At 37.6% G+C, this 15,535-nt stretch overlaps 1 protein-coding gene and 1 long non-coding RNA gene across 8 annotated transcripts in view; one reads left to right on the forward strand and one right to left on the reverse strand.

The window, feature by feature from the left end:
- Positions 1-435: 435 nt before the first annotated feature.
- Positions 436-4,356, reverse strand: LOC110567032 (uncharacterized). Its single transcript, XR_002477495.2, has 2 exons — positions 4,170-4,356; positions 436-2,093 (listed from the first exon to the last, which is right to left on the reverse strand). It is a non-coding gene; the product is annotated as an uncharacterized LOC110567032 (long non-coding RNA).
- Positions 4,357-4,583: 227 nt separating this feature from the next.
- FBXO38 (F-box protein 38) overlaps positions 4,584-15,535 on the forward strand; it is a 52,929-nt gene continuing 41,977 nt past the window's right edge. For 3 of the 7 annotated variants that reach the window (XM_012455372.2, XM_012455567.2, XM_012455632.2), the window contains exons 1-2: positions 4,584-4,670; positions 13,393-13,583. In XM_012455372.2, coding sequence (XP_012310795.1) covers positions 13,456-13,583 — 128 coding nt within the window. In that variant the 5' untranslated portion in view covers positions 4,584-4,670; positions 13,393-13,455. Of the gene's footprint in view, positions 4,671-8,902; positions 9,067-13,392; positions 13,584-15,535 lie in introns of those variants that run through there. The other 4 variants (XM_012455502.2, XM_012455717.2, XM_012455785.2 and 1 more) reach the window with 2 other exon arrangements.

Genomic DNA, 15,535 nt, shown 5'->3' on the forward strand with positions numbered 1-15,535 from the left:
TATGTATACACCTACATACAACAGCCTTGCACATAATTTTCTTATGTTACTCGGGAAAAAATAGGGCACTTTGAAAGTGAACTTCAGAAATATCATATGCTACAAATTCAGCTTAAATTATCTAGAAATAGCTGAGAAGCAGGAAGGAAAAGAGGTCTCTGAACAATCAAATAATAACAGCTGACATTTATAGAGTGCTGCCTGCCAAGTACTGTTCTATTTGGATTACAAACATTACCTCACAAGAAACAAATAAGGGTGAGGATGTGGAGAAATTGGAACATTTGTACATTGTTATGAGAATATAAAACAGTGTAACTGGTATGGAAAAGCATATGGTAGCTCCTCAAAAAATTAAAAATAGAATTATCCTATGATTCAGCAATCCCACTTCTGTGTATATATGCAAAAAGATGAAAACAAGATCTCATAAGATATTTTCACTCTCATGTTTATTTCAGCATTATTCACAGTAACAAAAATGTGGAAGCAACCCAAATGCCCATTGATGGATGAATAGATAATGTGATATATACAGGCAATGTAATATTATTCAGTCTTAAAACCTGGAGGACTTCATACTAAATTAAATAAGTCAGTCACAAAAAGACAAAGTGTATGAAGCTACTTCTATGAGGTATTTAATGCAGTCAAACTCAGAAACAGGAAGTAGAACTGTGGTTCCCAGGACTAGGAAAGGGGCAAATGGGGAGCTCTTGTTCAGTGGATATCGATTATCAGTTTTACAATGAAAAAGTTCTAGGGATCTGTTGAACAACGAGCATATAGTTGATACTACTGAACTGTACACTTAAAAATGGGTAAGATTGGCTCAAAAATTCCTTTCAGCTCCCACATATGAGTGAAAACATACAGTGTTTATCCTTCTGTGCCTGAATTATTTCACTTAACATAATGTCCTCCAGGTTCATCCATGTTGCCTCCAATGACAGGATTTCATTCTTTTATATACATATTTTGTATATATGTTCCACATTTTCTTTATCCATTCATTTGTTGATGGTAGGGTAAATATAATTAATTATAGTTTATTGTATATTTTCAAAAAGCTAAAAGAGAGCATTTTGAATGTTTGCAATGCAAAAAAATAACAAATGTTTAAGGTGAATGGATATGCTTATTAGCCTACTTTGACCATTATACATTGTATACATGTATTGAAATATCACTCTGTATCCCTTGAATAAGTAAAATTATTATGCATTAACTAAAATCTAGAAATGCAAAGGAATGCAGAATTAAAATGGTAAATTTTATGTTATGTGTTTTTAATCTCAAAAATAAACAAATAAATAACAATGAATTGATAAAATGTGGAATACATATGCAGTGAAATATTATTCAAAAACAATATTTTTATTAATATTAAAAATGAATTAAATTCTAAATACATGCTACAACATGGATGAACCTTCAAGATATTATGCTAAGTGAAAGAATCCAGACACAAAATGACAAATATTGTTATGATTCCACTTATATGAGTACCTAGGATAGTCAAAATCATAGAGTCAAAAAGTAGAATGGTGGTTGCCAGGGGACTGAGGGTAGGGGAGCATGGGGAATTACTGTTTAATGAGTTTCAGTTTGGAAGATAGAAAAGTTATGGTGATAGATGGTGGGAATGGTTGCACAATAATGTGAATGTGCATAATTCCACTGAACTGTGTGCTTAAAGTGGTTAAAATGACAAATGTTATATATTTTACCACAATCTTTATTAAAAATGATGTATGAGATTATTCATGCATAAACACAAGATTGGGTTATTGGAACTATAAGACTTGCTTTTTGATGCTTGTGCTAATAAAATATACATACATCCAAAAATCTAAAATTTAAAAACCATGAGATAGTGTGGTAAATTATAGATGGCCACAAATTCTTCAATTAAAAGGTGAACTCTTATTCTTCTCTTGAATCTGGGCTGGCTTAGTGGCTTTTTTGACCCAACAGGATATGACAGAAGTCACTTCTGGGACTTCAGAGGCTAGATTATATGAAGTTTTGCAGCTTCCTCCTGTTTTGCTTGGAACAGCTCCCTTTTTTCCCATTCTACTTCCAAGTGCTCCCTGTCAAAACCCAAACTCCATGTTATTAGGCAACCCAAATCAGAGGGAAAACCGAAACACCATGTTATAAGAAACCCAAATCAGAGGGAAAGTGTAGGCACTCTGACAAATAGCTCCAATTGAGCATCTAGATAGCAGCCAGCCTCAACTGCCATCAATGTAACATTCATTAGAGCCTGACATTAACTACAGCCTCAGTTTGACATCTGACTTTAAATGCCAGAGACTGCAAGCTAGGACTTGCCCAGCCTAGCCCAGTTAACCTACAGAATCATGGCAGATAAAATTTTTGGCTACTAAATTCTAGAGTGACTTGTTACATAGGTACCATAATGTCTATTTTAACAAATCTGAGCCTTAGAGCTGAAGTGATTGCCCATGGTCTCTCTGCTAGTAAGCAGAGGAACTCACACTTAGCCAAGTCTTTCTGGTTCTAAAGCCTGCATTGCTGACTACTAAATATACAATTTCTCAGTCAACACAGCTACAAAAGTTTTTTCTTTTTACCTTCAAAAAAAAATCCTGTATTTTAACTCATAGCAGAGTTATGCCATATACACCAAGTCTAAGGGTAGTAAGAATAACCTTGATATACATAGTAACTTCTGCAGTTGTGCACTCAACTGGCTCCATAGTCATATGAACTGGTCCTGAACAAACTCCAACCACTATCCCTGACTAAAACTTCTCTTGAATGTTAGTCATCATTCTAACAAAGGGATTATCTGTTGTTTTTGTACCTAAGGAATTTCAAGGAAGAAGAGAGGCTGATACTATAAACCATGGACAAATGAGAAGAAATATTTTAAAATTTAATTTAAAAATGGGGATTGAAAATTAAAATAACACAGTGGTTTAAGGTCATATAGTGTAGTGCAAACTTTCTGCAGCACTCAGAGACCCCATGATGATGCCACTGTACAGGAGAAACACTAACTTAGGACCTTCTTAATGAAAACCTGTATCATCAAGGTACAAATAAATCCTAAAGATGAAGGTATAAATATTACATGCTGTACCTGAAAATGTTAAAACTAGTTTTGATATATTATAAATACTACTCATAACACTGAGAAAATATCTCTAACATTTATTACAATGATTTATGGGTGTGTTTTAATTTTCTACACTTGAGGTAGGAGACCTTTCTTATTCATGAGTGTTCACTTCAAGACCCACCACAGTGCTTTTTACAAAAAGAGGAATGCTAATAAAATGAAAATGATATGCCATCAGATTAAAAATTCAGGCCAATTGTGCTGAAATAAATCTTACTGCATGCCTTCTAAATATGCCATGCCCTGAACTAGAAACTTTCCTAATTCCTATTTATTCTTCAGAATGATCTAGGAAACAGAAAAGTCTGTTTCCTTTATTAAAGTTTGAATACGAAAGAAACTGACAGAAGCAAATAGCATGAACATTTAATTTTGTCTTCACTTACAGGAAGAATGTAATATGAAAGCTGAGATTAGCATGAATAGTACATGAATATGATGATGTTTTGTTTTGTTTGTCCTCCCAAAGCTCCAAATCAACAAACAGATACATGGTTTGACATACGGAATAGGATAGCTAAACCTGTCACTGCCTAAGACAAGGTGAAACCTAAGGTGCTGAATCATACTGGGGAAAGAGGGGAAAAACCCGTAGGTCTGGTATCAATCAAGAAAATAAGAAGAAGAAATAGGGGATTCCCCAGTCTTCTTTAGCTTTTTCTTCTCCAGCAGCATAGTCTAATCAATGCTTACGTCTTGTCAAATCCTGTCTTACACGGCTTTAATGCACACTAACTTTCCTAAGGAGTATTTGTCTCTATTTAAATCTAGGCATTTTTAGCCCATATTAATTATATGTATATAAGTGAAAGAACACAGAATTTAAAAGGTGAAAAATCTGAATTTCAGTCCATCTGTGTGACATCGTGCAAGTCAATTAAACCCTATGAAGAGAATTCCTTATCCATTAAACCACGAAAAAGGTGATTAACTTGATCCGTGTCTACATGTCAGAGTCGTGTAGAGTTTAATGACATTGATGTGAAATCCCTTTGGACTGTAAAATACTATTACTTACGTGCAAAGACAATGTCCTTAAATCACAGACGGATGATTTAACATTAACATCTTTAACTGCGCTCCCGTCCTTCCTCTCAAAAAAAAGTTCTTCATTCTAGGAAAATCTCTATTGGATCCTATTTACTTAGCAAATGATAAAAGCGAGATCCAGAGGCTTATCCAAGACCACAGAGCACCAATGGAAATCAAGACCAATCCACACAGTGGAGACTAGTTCCGGCGCATCAGACCTAGTGGTTCCGGCATGGCGCTTTAGTGTCACGTTAAATACCAGCACCCCTAAGAAGTCCGAAATGCCACGCTGAACATGGCTGCCGCGATTCGACGCTTCTTTACACAAACAACATGGACACGGGTTACGAGTCCAGCCCCGGATGACAAGACTCCGGAAATGGGCGACCGGAGGCGGAAGCGGAAGCGCCTCAGCGGTGGGGGCCGCGGGAAGTTCCTGTAGCGTCCCTCCCTCTCAGCCACAATAACAGACGGAGGGTCGGAGTAGGTGAGGCGGCGACCGAGTGGGCCTGGGAACCGGGAGGAGGGTGGCAAAGCCAGGAGTGCGTGCGGCAGGGCCGAGGTAGCTGGATGGGGGTTCTGCAGCTTCCGAACGTTTAGGCTCGGCCTCTGGCCCCCTTTGGGCCTAGAGCTCTCTGAGAGATCAGGGGTTGCATTTGTGGTTCCTGGCCTCCCAGGCCGTGCTTGCGGGGTTTGCCTCCTTGTCTGAACCTGGCCCCCAAATCCAGCATAAAGAACCGTCTGTGGGCGCCACTTTCCTCAATGAAATGGGTGAGAGTGTTGGCCTGGACAGCTTCTGGGACTGTCTCTCACTCCGAGCGTCACGAATTTCATTTTAATGTTAAGTCGGTGTTTGCCAGTAAAGTGAAGGAGTCCTGTGTTCAGCGTACTGAGGGGCATATCCCTGAGCAGGAAGCAGTGAACAAATCTTTGAGAGGCTGCCACACCTGAGTATCAGGAGCCCCGGATTCTAGTTTCACCCCTTTCACCTACGTACTGTGTGACCTTGTGTAGATCCATTACCCTTTCAGTGCTGCAGATTGCGTATCTGTGTTGGATGTCTTTGAGGTATGGAAATCAGATTCTCAACTCCCCTTTCATGGAGTCTTTACAGACCTGAAAAGCATGTTCTCCCTGCACTCTGCACAGCCAGAATTTGACTAAGAGATGTCTACCGTGTTTTTTTTACAGCCACCAAGCTGGCCAAGGGCAACTGGGCACTTAGGAAGGTTCCTGTTCAATGAGAAGCTCTGTCCGGAAAACTTTGTTTTATACATCTATACCAGCAGTGTAAATCACAAAGTGAAAAGCAGGAGACCTTGATTTTTGTTCCAAAATTGCTATTAACTTGATGGTTTATTTTAGGTTCCTTCCTCTCTCTGAACTTGAGATTTTTTATCTGCCAAAGAAAGACATTGGATTAGGTCACTGGTTTTTAATCTCCTTTCCCACCCCCCCAGCACAAGTGAAGGATAAAATAATAGTTCCATAAAGCCATGATTTTCTCAGGGAGGGAGGAGGTCCAGTTTGGAGGATACGTATTACATAGGCATAGACTGAAAAAAATCTGCTTGTAATTTTTAACTTTCATTTTGAGAATTAACGTTAGAGTATCTGTAAGCCTTCTTTTCCCTCTTTGAAATGTGTGATGCTGTAATTCTGATGTCCTCCCTGGGTAAAGAATGTAGACTTTTGTGTGCCTGTTTTTTTAAATGGCTGTGTGCCCAGAGGTACAAACTATATTTAGTCAAACAGATACTAATGCATAGTAGAGGAGAAAGAGGGACAACTAGATTCCAGTAAGAGGTTGATACAGTGAAGTAAAATTAGCAGTATACTAAAATAAAATAAGGTGGTATAGGAAAATAAAATTTGAAAGGAGTTGAAGACCTGGATTCCTGCTTCACCACTCGTACATTCTACCTCTGTGACTTTGGACAAGCCATCTAACGTCTCTGGGCCTCACTTTTCTTATCTGTAAAATGAAGGGTTGAACTGGATGATTCTAGGCGTTTATTCAGCACCATAATCCTGTGGGGTGTTTTCATGTGTAGTTTTTATCTGAGCAGTTTGGTGGATGCGGTGTGGTATTTCTTTAAGCCAGAGAGGCTGTCCTAGTCAGTAGAGCACTAGATATTCAATGATGTCACTTAAGGTTTTTGAGGTCAAATTAAGTGACTTGAAAGATTACTTTGATATGAGCAAGCTGAAGCCAATAGAAACTAAAGAAAGGCATTAGGAACCTGAAGGGCAGGAAAGCCCTTGACCAGATAGGATCATTGAGAACACTGGGAAGTTTTAAGTGACAGAGGGGTATTTTTGATGAGGATAAAGAAAAGTAATAATGAGTTTGGGATGGGAAGGAGTTTTGAATTGACAACATAGGTAGAGAAGAACACTTTTTGGAAACAACTCTGGTTTAAGAATGTGCTTGCAACACTAAGACAAAAGTAATGCTTCCTGTGGCTAAGGTCAGCTGAGCAGGCAGCCACAGAATGACTGTAGTATTCCTAAGGTGGCCATAGACCACTGCATGGGAGCATAAATTAGTAGGACCATAAACCCTAATTTGTGAAATAGGGTGTGGTCAGAGGCAGTTCTATCAGAACATCTTGAAGCCTTTCTCCAAGCATTGGGGCATTGCTCTGGAATGCAGGGAGACAGCAACGGTGACAGAGGACTGACTTGATAATAGGATGTTTAGTATAACCTGGAAAGCCTATATCCCAGCCTGAACCTTGATACTATTTAATCTTGGGCAAGTGATTTGTCACCTTATCCTCTCTGGTTGTTTGGCCATCTGAATATTTTGAGATCACTGGATGGGCTTCGATGTATGTGACTACAAACCTCCTGAAGTTGTGTCTGTGTTTCTGCTTGCATAAGCCTGGAAAACGGATGTGCCACTTTCATCATATTCTCAGGTGGATTTGTGACCCACAAAAAATTGAGAACTGTGAGGGTAGGTAGGCTCTCAGCTCCTCTTCAACTTTTAACATTCTCAGATTCTATAATTCTGTCATTCTCATATTTCCTTAAGGTTCAGAGCCTGAGTGTCTAGAAGTTGCTAAGCCTATTAAGTAACACCTGGTACTGCAAAATACAGTCTTTGTATGTAACACTCTCTTGTTATTTATGCAGGCATATCTCAGAGATACTGCAGGTTTGGTTCCAGACTACTGCAATAAAGCAAGTCACAATTTTTTTTCGTTTCCCTGTGTATATAAAAGTTAGATTTTACAATGTAGTATAATCTATTAAGTGTGCAACATCATTATGTCTAAAATAATGAATATACCAAAATTTAAAATTACTTGATTTTAAAAAATGCTAACAATTAATCTTAGCCTTAAGTGAGTCATAATATTTTTGTTGATGGAAGGTCTTGTCTCTGTCTCAATGACTGCTGACTGATAAGAGTTGTGGTTGCTGAACATTGGAGTGGCTTGGCAGTTTCTTAGGACAACAATGAAGTTTGCCTCATTGATTGGCTCTTCCTTTTAGGAAATACTTTGTTGTAGCATGCGATGTATGATAGCATTTTACTCACAGTAGAACTTCTTTGAAGCACAATAAAGTGAAACACAATTAAAACAAGGTGTGCCTGTACTCACTCACCTGTCCCTCGTGCTCCATGACTTCTCTGCAAGACCCCCTCTAACTCATCTTTACTGCCAGTAACTGGACTTCCCCCACCCCCTTTATTTTTTAACCTGCTACTGCTTTGGACCTTCTCTACCTTGTTAGGTTTCTCAAGTAAAGGCAGGGTGTTTAGTGGCAAATGGTGGTATTTTGGAGGTAGGAGTGAGAAAAAAACACTACGGCCTAGTCATGGGAATTTCTCCTCACTTGCTTTGGTTTCTCTTCCAAACTAAAAAGAAAAGCAAATAAGAGAAAGGATGCACATTAAAAAGAGATACTATCACCTCTTCCTTGGGGCTTTGTGTGAATTTCATGTTCTCTTTTTCATATGGGGAAACCAGGCGCCTATTTGTCAATGCCTAAGATGAAATGCTCAGCATAGCCTCGCTAGGTATTTCACTTAAATGAAGAGGAAGCCAACTTTAGCTCAAGCTACTTTATTGTCCTTTATCAAGACTGAGTAAGGGTGGGGGAAAATAAAATATTTCTTGATTGAGGAAGCTTTTTGTCTCCTGAACATTTTCAGAGACATCTACTTGGACTTGAGAGGGCTGGTAGATTTCTCCTGGTTATAAGTCCTGTCAACCTCCTGTGTATAATAGAGTTATTTTCCGTTACCTCAGTGTTCATCTCCACAAGTCCCTTCCCCACAATAGGCTTAGGGCAGGGGCATCAGTTACTACTCTACCTGCCAAGTAGGAACGAAAAGACCTAAGTCCTCAACCGTGATATAGGAAATATGAATAGTTTTGTCCAATTTTGTTAGTCCTAATAATTTAAAATTTAGGCTCTTTGTTAGTGTTAAAGGATACTGTAGGTTAAGAAGTTTTTTGTTAGCTTCTTGGAGATCTAACCTCAATGTAATATTGTATAACAATTTCTGTGAGTAAATATTTAATTTTCAATATGTGGAGTTTTGTAAACTCAGTGATATTTAAGGTGCAGGGTATTTAGTTTAAAATTAAGTGTAGTTTGTGCACTAGGGCTACTAAATCTAATTCACACAAAAGCACTACATTGCAAAATCCTAGGGAACAATCAAAGGTGGAATCAGAAGAGGAAGATGTTAAGTTATTAGGTGGTGTGAACTTAAAGAAAAAGGAGGAAGAAGGGATTTAAAAAAAGATTTTTACTAAAGGAATGAAGAATCAAGAGCATGATCTTCATGAAGAATTGTCAAGATTCTTGAAGCTGAACATATGCTAAAATATAACAACTGGAGGATTGGTCTGAGCATCTAGGTAATTTGTGGGTAGATGAGTCTTTGCTGGTTAATAGTCTTGTTGAGGCTTTTTCATGTTACAGACTAGCTGTTATGTGTGTAATTGGAGTAAAATCTGATTGCATTATTACTATAAGCTTGGTATTGCTGGGCTATAAGCTTGTTGCTGAGATCATTGAGTGCTGAGGTAGCAAATGCCTCATAGGAGCATGAAATGGTTTTTAGCAGCAGCCTTGAAGCTACTGGATGTATATAGAATAATGGAAAGACTGATGGATATTCATACATTAAATATTTGAGGATATATTGTGAGCAAGGAATTGTTATCATCTAGAGGCAAGATTTTTTTTAGCAGAAACATGACTAATAAATCACTACAAAAAGTGCTATGGAAGCATATGTTAAGTCCCACAGGGAGCTCAAATGAAGGAGTGAGTAGGGAGGACTTAAAATTTAAGCTAGATTTTTACAGGCAGTTTTCTAGGCAAAGTAGGGAAGAGAAGGACATTTCTAGTCAGAGTTAATACCATATTAGGAATGAAGCACCGATGTTTGTTCGGGGGAACTAAGAAGATAGTGGTCTGCTAGACTGAGTGTATTGAGAGCAAGTGGTAAGGACTGGAAGAAGATAAGATTGGAACATCTGGTAGTTTGAGATTAGATTGAAAAGATTTTATCCTTTGTGAACCAGGATTCCTTGTAGGCCGATTGTTTTGTTTGGCCATGAATATTGTACTTCTTAAAAACATTCTGAAAATTTCAATTGATAGAGAATAATATGAAGGAAAAGTGTAAGTTTTTTCTTCTTTCATAAACCTCTGTTACCACTCCCCAGGTTACCACTTAATATTTTGTTGTACATCTTTCATAAAATGTTGTATGCCGACACAGCATATTAGTCTTTTTTATCATATTAAAAAAAAATGTAGGGTGTAAGCTTTTTAATTTTTAAAATTATGTTGTTAGAATCATACTTTAGATGTAGTCTATGTTTTGCTTTTTTCACTTAACATTATAAATCAGAGGACTATTTTAAAAAGATAACTGTGGCTTCAGTGTGGAGTATAGCATGGTAAGCATTTATTCAGTGAATTACTTACAGCAGGCATAGTGTCTGCTAAGCTTGTCTTCGATCCTGAGGATACAGTGGTGGGTATCATGTAGGAAGTCATTTCAGTAGTGCACATGAGTGTTAATTGAGTCCTGGAAGCTAATGGGAATGGATGTAAGAACTGTATTGAGATAAAATTGGTAAGAATAACCAATCAAGTATCTGTGGAAAATGAGAAGTCAGGATATATTTAGGATGATTTCAAGGTTTCTAATTCAGGAATTTAGTAAAACACATTAGGGAAAATAGGTGTGTTTATTTGTATATATCTGTGTATCTTTGTTTTGGGGAGGGGTAGAGTTCGTGATATGAAGGAGTTCATTTTGGACATAGTGTTTTTGAAGGATGTTCAAGTTATTAAGGAGAAAATTTCTGGTAGGCAGAGGAAATAAAGTTCAGAGTTCAGGAGAGGTAAGGGGTAGAGTTGAAATTTTTTTTCTTTTTTTTGTTTCTCTGTGTGTGTGTGTGTGTGTGTGTGTGTGTGTGTGTGTGTGTATTTGTAGTAGCTAAATCCTTGGAATTGAGTATAGTTGCCCAAGGAGAAGAGGGATCTCGAGGGTGAATTAGCAAAGGAGACTGAGCAGTGGTCCTAGAGGAATGATAAGGATCAAGAGGATATCACTTTGGGAGCCGAAGGGTGAGAGGGTTTCAAAGGAGTGGTCAGCAGTGTCCCGTAATACGAATGGGTCAGATGGGGGAGCACTGAAAGAGACTATTGGATTTGTTGACTACATATTCAGTGTAACCTTAGAGGTTTCAGGAGCTATCATAAGATGGAAAGATTCATTTGGAGGAGGAAGGGCAGTAAACTAGAAAAGGTGGGCAGTGATATAATCAGAAGCAGGCAAGTTTATTTATAACTTTGCTTTTAGCTTGGACAGTTCTGAGTATGAACTTTATTTCTCCGGAGGCCTGTTAGACAAAATGTGATGGACAACATAGGAGTAAGCTTCTGAGAAGTTGAGATACATGTCACAAATTGTGTAGTGTAGCCCATATACCTACTTTTTGCAGAATTTTTTAGGCTCACTGCTAGGTACCTGTTGATACCAGTCCACACACATTGATTTCTATGTTTTCCCAGGCCATACCGGTTAGAAACAACAAATGAGGGTGTGTGTGTGTGTGTGTGTGTGTGTGTGTGTGTGTGTGTGTGTTTGGGGTATGAGAGGCAAGCATGCTGCCATCCTCAAGAAGTAAATTGTGTCTCTGTGTGTGTGTGTGTGTGTGTGTGTGTGTGTGTGTCTGTGTGTTTGGGATGTGAGGGGCAAGCATGCTGACAGCCTCAAGAAGTAAATAGCACATAACCTTTCAGTGAGGGAAGAGACCAGAACACACACACACAGATACAAAAAATAATGACGATTTACTTAGCCTAGTAGTGTGTCCATTTACTACTGAAGCAAAGGAACCTCAGGAACTGCATATACTTCAACACCCTCTGCCCACCTGGTGTCTTTCTCTTACTGAGATGCCTGAATGCTTGGGCCTTTGAAGTATATTGCTTTTCTCTCATTTTAAAGACTCTTTAGTAGTTTCCTATCACATTGAGGATTAAGACCCCTGCTAGCAGTTCAGCCTTGTCTTACTCCCTTTTTATCATCCTCTGTACCCCAATACCTTTGGCTTTATTTCAGTTCCTTAAAAGAGTCAAGCCCCTTTGCAGAATCCAGCACATGCTTGTGTATCTCCAAGAATGCTTTTCTTTCTACTTTTTGTGGTGTTAATTCCTGCTCTGCCTTCAGTTACTAGCTAACTTGTCTTTTTCTCAGGAGAACCTTTAGTGACTCACGGTCACTTGTTATATGAGGCTTTAGAACTGTGTTTACTTTCTTTATAGCATTTATCTCCATGTGTAATTCCGAATTCATTTGCATGGTTATTTGATTGTCCCTTTGTTTACAGTACTAGATCCACAAGTAGCATTCAAAATAAATGTGCCAAGGCATATTTAAATGAATGTGAATGCACCTCTTTTTATCCTGTGTCACCTCCATCTACAAAGCCCTTAATATTAAAGAGACCAATATTTCCTATAAACTTTCCTATATCTGTACCACCATTATTAAAATATTCCTAGACAATTTGAGAATCAAGGTGTTAACTCTGCGTGCTGATCAATAAAACAAAAAACCATCTGGGTGCTCACTCAACCCATTTTCTCCTTGCTTTCCCTTTCCATTCCTCCCTGTCTCCTCTTTTCTCTTTCTTCCTTCCTCCTTCTCTAAAGCTTATTTTAAAAACCAAATGGGCTGGGCCTGGTGGCTCACGCCTGTAATCCCAGCACCTTGGGAGGCCAAGGTGGGCAGATCACGAGGTCAAGAGATTGAGACCATCCTGGCCAACATGGTGAAACCCTGTCTCTACTAAAAATACAAAAATTAGCTGCACGTGGTGGCGCAAGCCTATAGTCCCAGCTACTCGGGAGGGAGAAGCAAGAGAACCACTTGAACCCGGAAAGTGGAGGTTGCAGTGAGCCGAGATCGTGCCTCTGCACTCCAGCCTGGCAACAGAGCGAGACTCTGTCTCAAAAAGGAAAAAAAAAAGTGCATGTGGTACAAAAGTGAAATAAATACCTTCTCAGTGTTGAGAGGGAGAAGGGATGCTTCATTCTTTCTCTGAAATTGTATAGTAAGCTTATGTTTATTTTTTAGGAGAAATTCTCTAGTTTCTATGAGATTTACAAAGGAGTCTGTGACACATTGGTGTAGTCTTAATTCCTGACTTTATAGGTGGGAGAATGAAGAATTTTAAAGATTGATGCAAGATTATAGAGGTAATTTGGGGGCAGATCCAAGATTAGAACCCAAGAATCTCCTCTACTTGCTGCTGTTAGGGGCAGTCATAGAATCACAAGCTCCTAGAGCTAGAAAAGGTTTTGATTCCTCATTTAATGATTATACATTACATAAGAAGAAATTGATGCTTGGAGAAATTAAGTGAATAAGCTAAGAAGCAACAGTACAAATTAAAACACAGGACTCATGATTTCTAGACTTTTGCTCATTCTAAATATTGCATATTTATATTTTCTTCAGAAGTTGATTCTCCGTTTATCTTCAGAAAAAGATGTTCTTTGCTTCTTGCACAGAGCAAATATTTTTATTAATTTGAAAGTGATATGTACCATTGTGATACCTTTGCCAGTTTGTGTTTTAAAATAAACATTCTTTAACCTGGGTTTTAATAGGTGGCGTGTTTTTTTACTCACTTCATTCTCTGTTTGCTTTTCAGGTGCTTTGAACTCAGGTAAACAGAAGGGAAGATTCTCTCTTTGATACTGGAGACTGCACAGCAATGGGACCACGAAAGAAAAGTGTGAAAACATGTATTATGAATAATGAAATTCCAGAAGAAATGACAGCAGATGAAACAAAGGACTATATGAATCAACTTTCACATGAAGTACTTTGCCATATTTTTAGGTAAGATTGTGTTTGGTTGAATTACCTACCTGGAATGGATAATAGCAAACCCTGAAGCAGTGCTGTCTAATATGGTAGCTACCAACTACATGCAACATTTACATTTCAATTAAATAGAAATTTAAGATATAGTTTGTTAGTTGCACTGGCTGCATTTTAAGTGCTCATTAGTCGTATGTGGCTAGTGGTTAATATATAGGACAACAGAGTATAGATAGAAAATATTTCTTTTGTCACAGATAGTTCTGTTGGACAGCCTTTCTCTAGACTGTTAACATTTCTAGGCTTCTTCAAATTTTTATTGACTCATAGATTTGTTGACTTTTGTTATTGCATTATAACAGTACTCTGTGTGTACACTGTACAATATAAGGCAGTGTTACTGTCTTTTTCTGACTACAGCCCACAGTGAGAAACATACGTGTAAGTGATTGTAACAAAGTGTTGTGAAATAATACCCATCGTAACTAAATGCAGTGCATACATTAAAGTTGTTTTATGATGGACACAACACAAAAAGACTTTTAAAAAATTATATTTTTATCCAAACTGCGTAACTGTTTTTTTTTTTTAAAAAAAGGAAAACTGTCATTCTATGCTTCCTTTCAATCATTGTCCTGATTTATATAATTCAAATAAACAAATTCTGACATACTTTGTCTCTGAAATTAGAGACCTGAGTTTGAATCCTGGATCCATTATTTGCTAGCTCTAGACTAATAACAGACATAATGGCGATATTATTAGGATTCAGTGAGATAACGCATTAAAGCACTTAGCACACTGAAAGCATAAATACTTGGTGTTAACGGTTATTCTGCCTTTTTTCATATCGCTACATGGTCTTCATAATTTTTTTTAACTGCTTACCATTCTATGGAATGTATAAATAACATGATACCATCCTTGTCTAACATCTAGATTGTTTTCAGTTTTTCTGTTTTCTGTAATTATATTTGCAATTAACTACTCTAAGCATCTGGATTTTTAGGTTCTTTACTTATGAAAATATTTTCATATATGAAGTTGTTAGCAATGTTTTGAATTTCTACAAATGAATATTTGCAGATTATGAAGTTTTAAAATAGCGATAACAGTTATTTTAGGAGACCCTAGGCACTGTATTTTTTTTCTTATATAAATTTGTATGTCATTATTTCCTGCAGTTTGTTATTCTGTGACACATCGCAGTTTTTGCTACTTCAGTTCTGTCTGGGATTAGAAGACCAAATTAAAATGATAATTTTTTTTAACAGAACAAAATGATACTAACATTCATCTGGCAGAAAAAAATTCTGTCAGAATAGCGAAAAATTTTCAGAAAAAAAGTCTTGCCCTACCAGATGTTCAGATACATTCTAAAATATGTTTTGGAGAAGATAGCCAGACAGTTGGGTAAAAGAGACAAACATAGGTTGAATTCAAATACATGTGGAGATCTAGTTTATAACAAGGTTGTAGTCACATCAGTGAGGAAAAGCTGGGTGGACTATTCAGCAGTGATGTCTCAGTCGGCAAACCATTTGGAGAAAAAAATTAAAAGCACATTTTTATCTCGTGTCTTACAGCTGAATTCAAAATGGATCAATGAATTAAACAATAAAGCCTTTAAAATTCTATAAGAAAGCATAGGTAAAATTGCTTCTAGGGATAAAGTTGGATAATGCTAGGATGTATTGTGAAAAAAAAAAACTGGACCATATATAATATATATATATTTTTTGAGACAGAGTCTCACTCTGGCTGGAGTGCAGGGTATGATCATGGCTCACTGCAGCCTGGAACTGCTGAGCTTAAGAATTGTCTTGCCATAGGGGCACACACCAACATGCTTGGCTAATTTTTTTTTTTTTTTGGTAGCAGCAGGTTATTGGTTTCTTGCCTAGATTGGTCTTAACTTCTGGCCTCAAGCAATCCTCCCATTTTGGCCTCCCAGAGTGCTGGATTTACAT

This window comes from Aotus nancymaae, unplaced genomic scaffold, assembly GCF_030222135.1.
Source record: "Aotus nancymaae isolate 86718 unplaced genomic scaffold, 86718_ANA_hifiasm-v0.15.2.pri h1tg000064l_1, whole genome shotgun sequence".
Taxonomy (NCBI): domain Eukaryota; kingdom Metazoa; phylum Chordata; class Mammalia; order Primates; family Aotidae; genus Aotus; species Aotus nancymaae.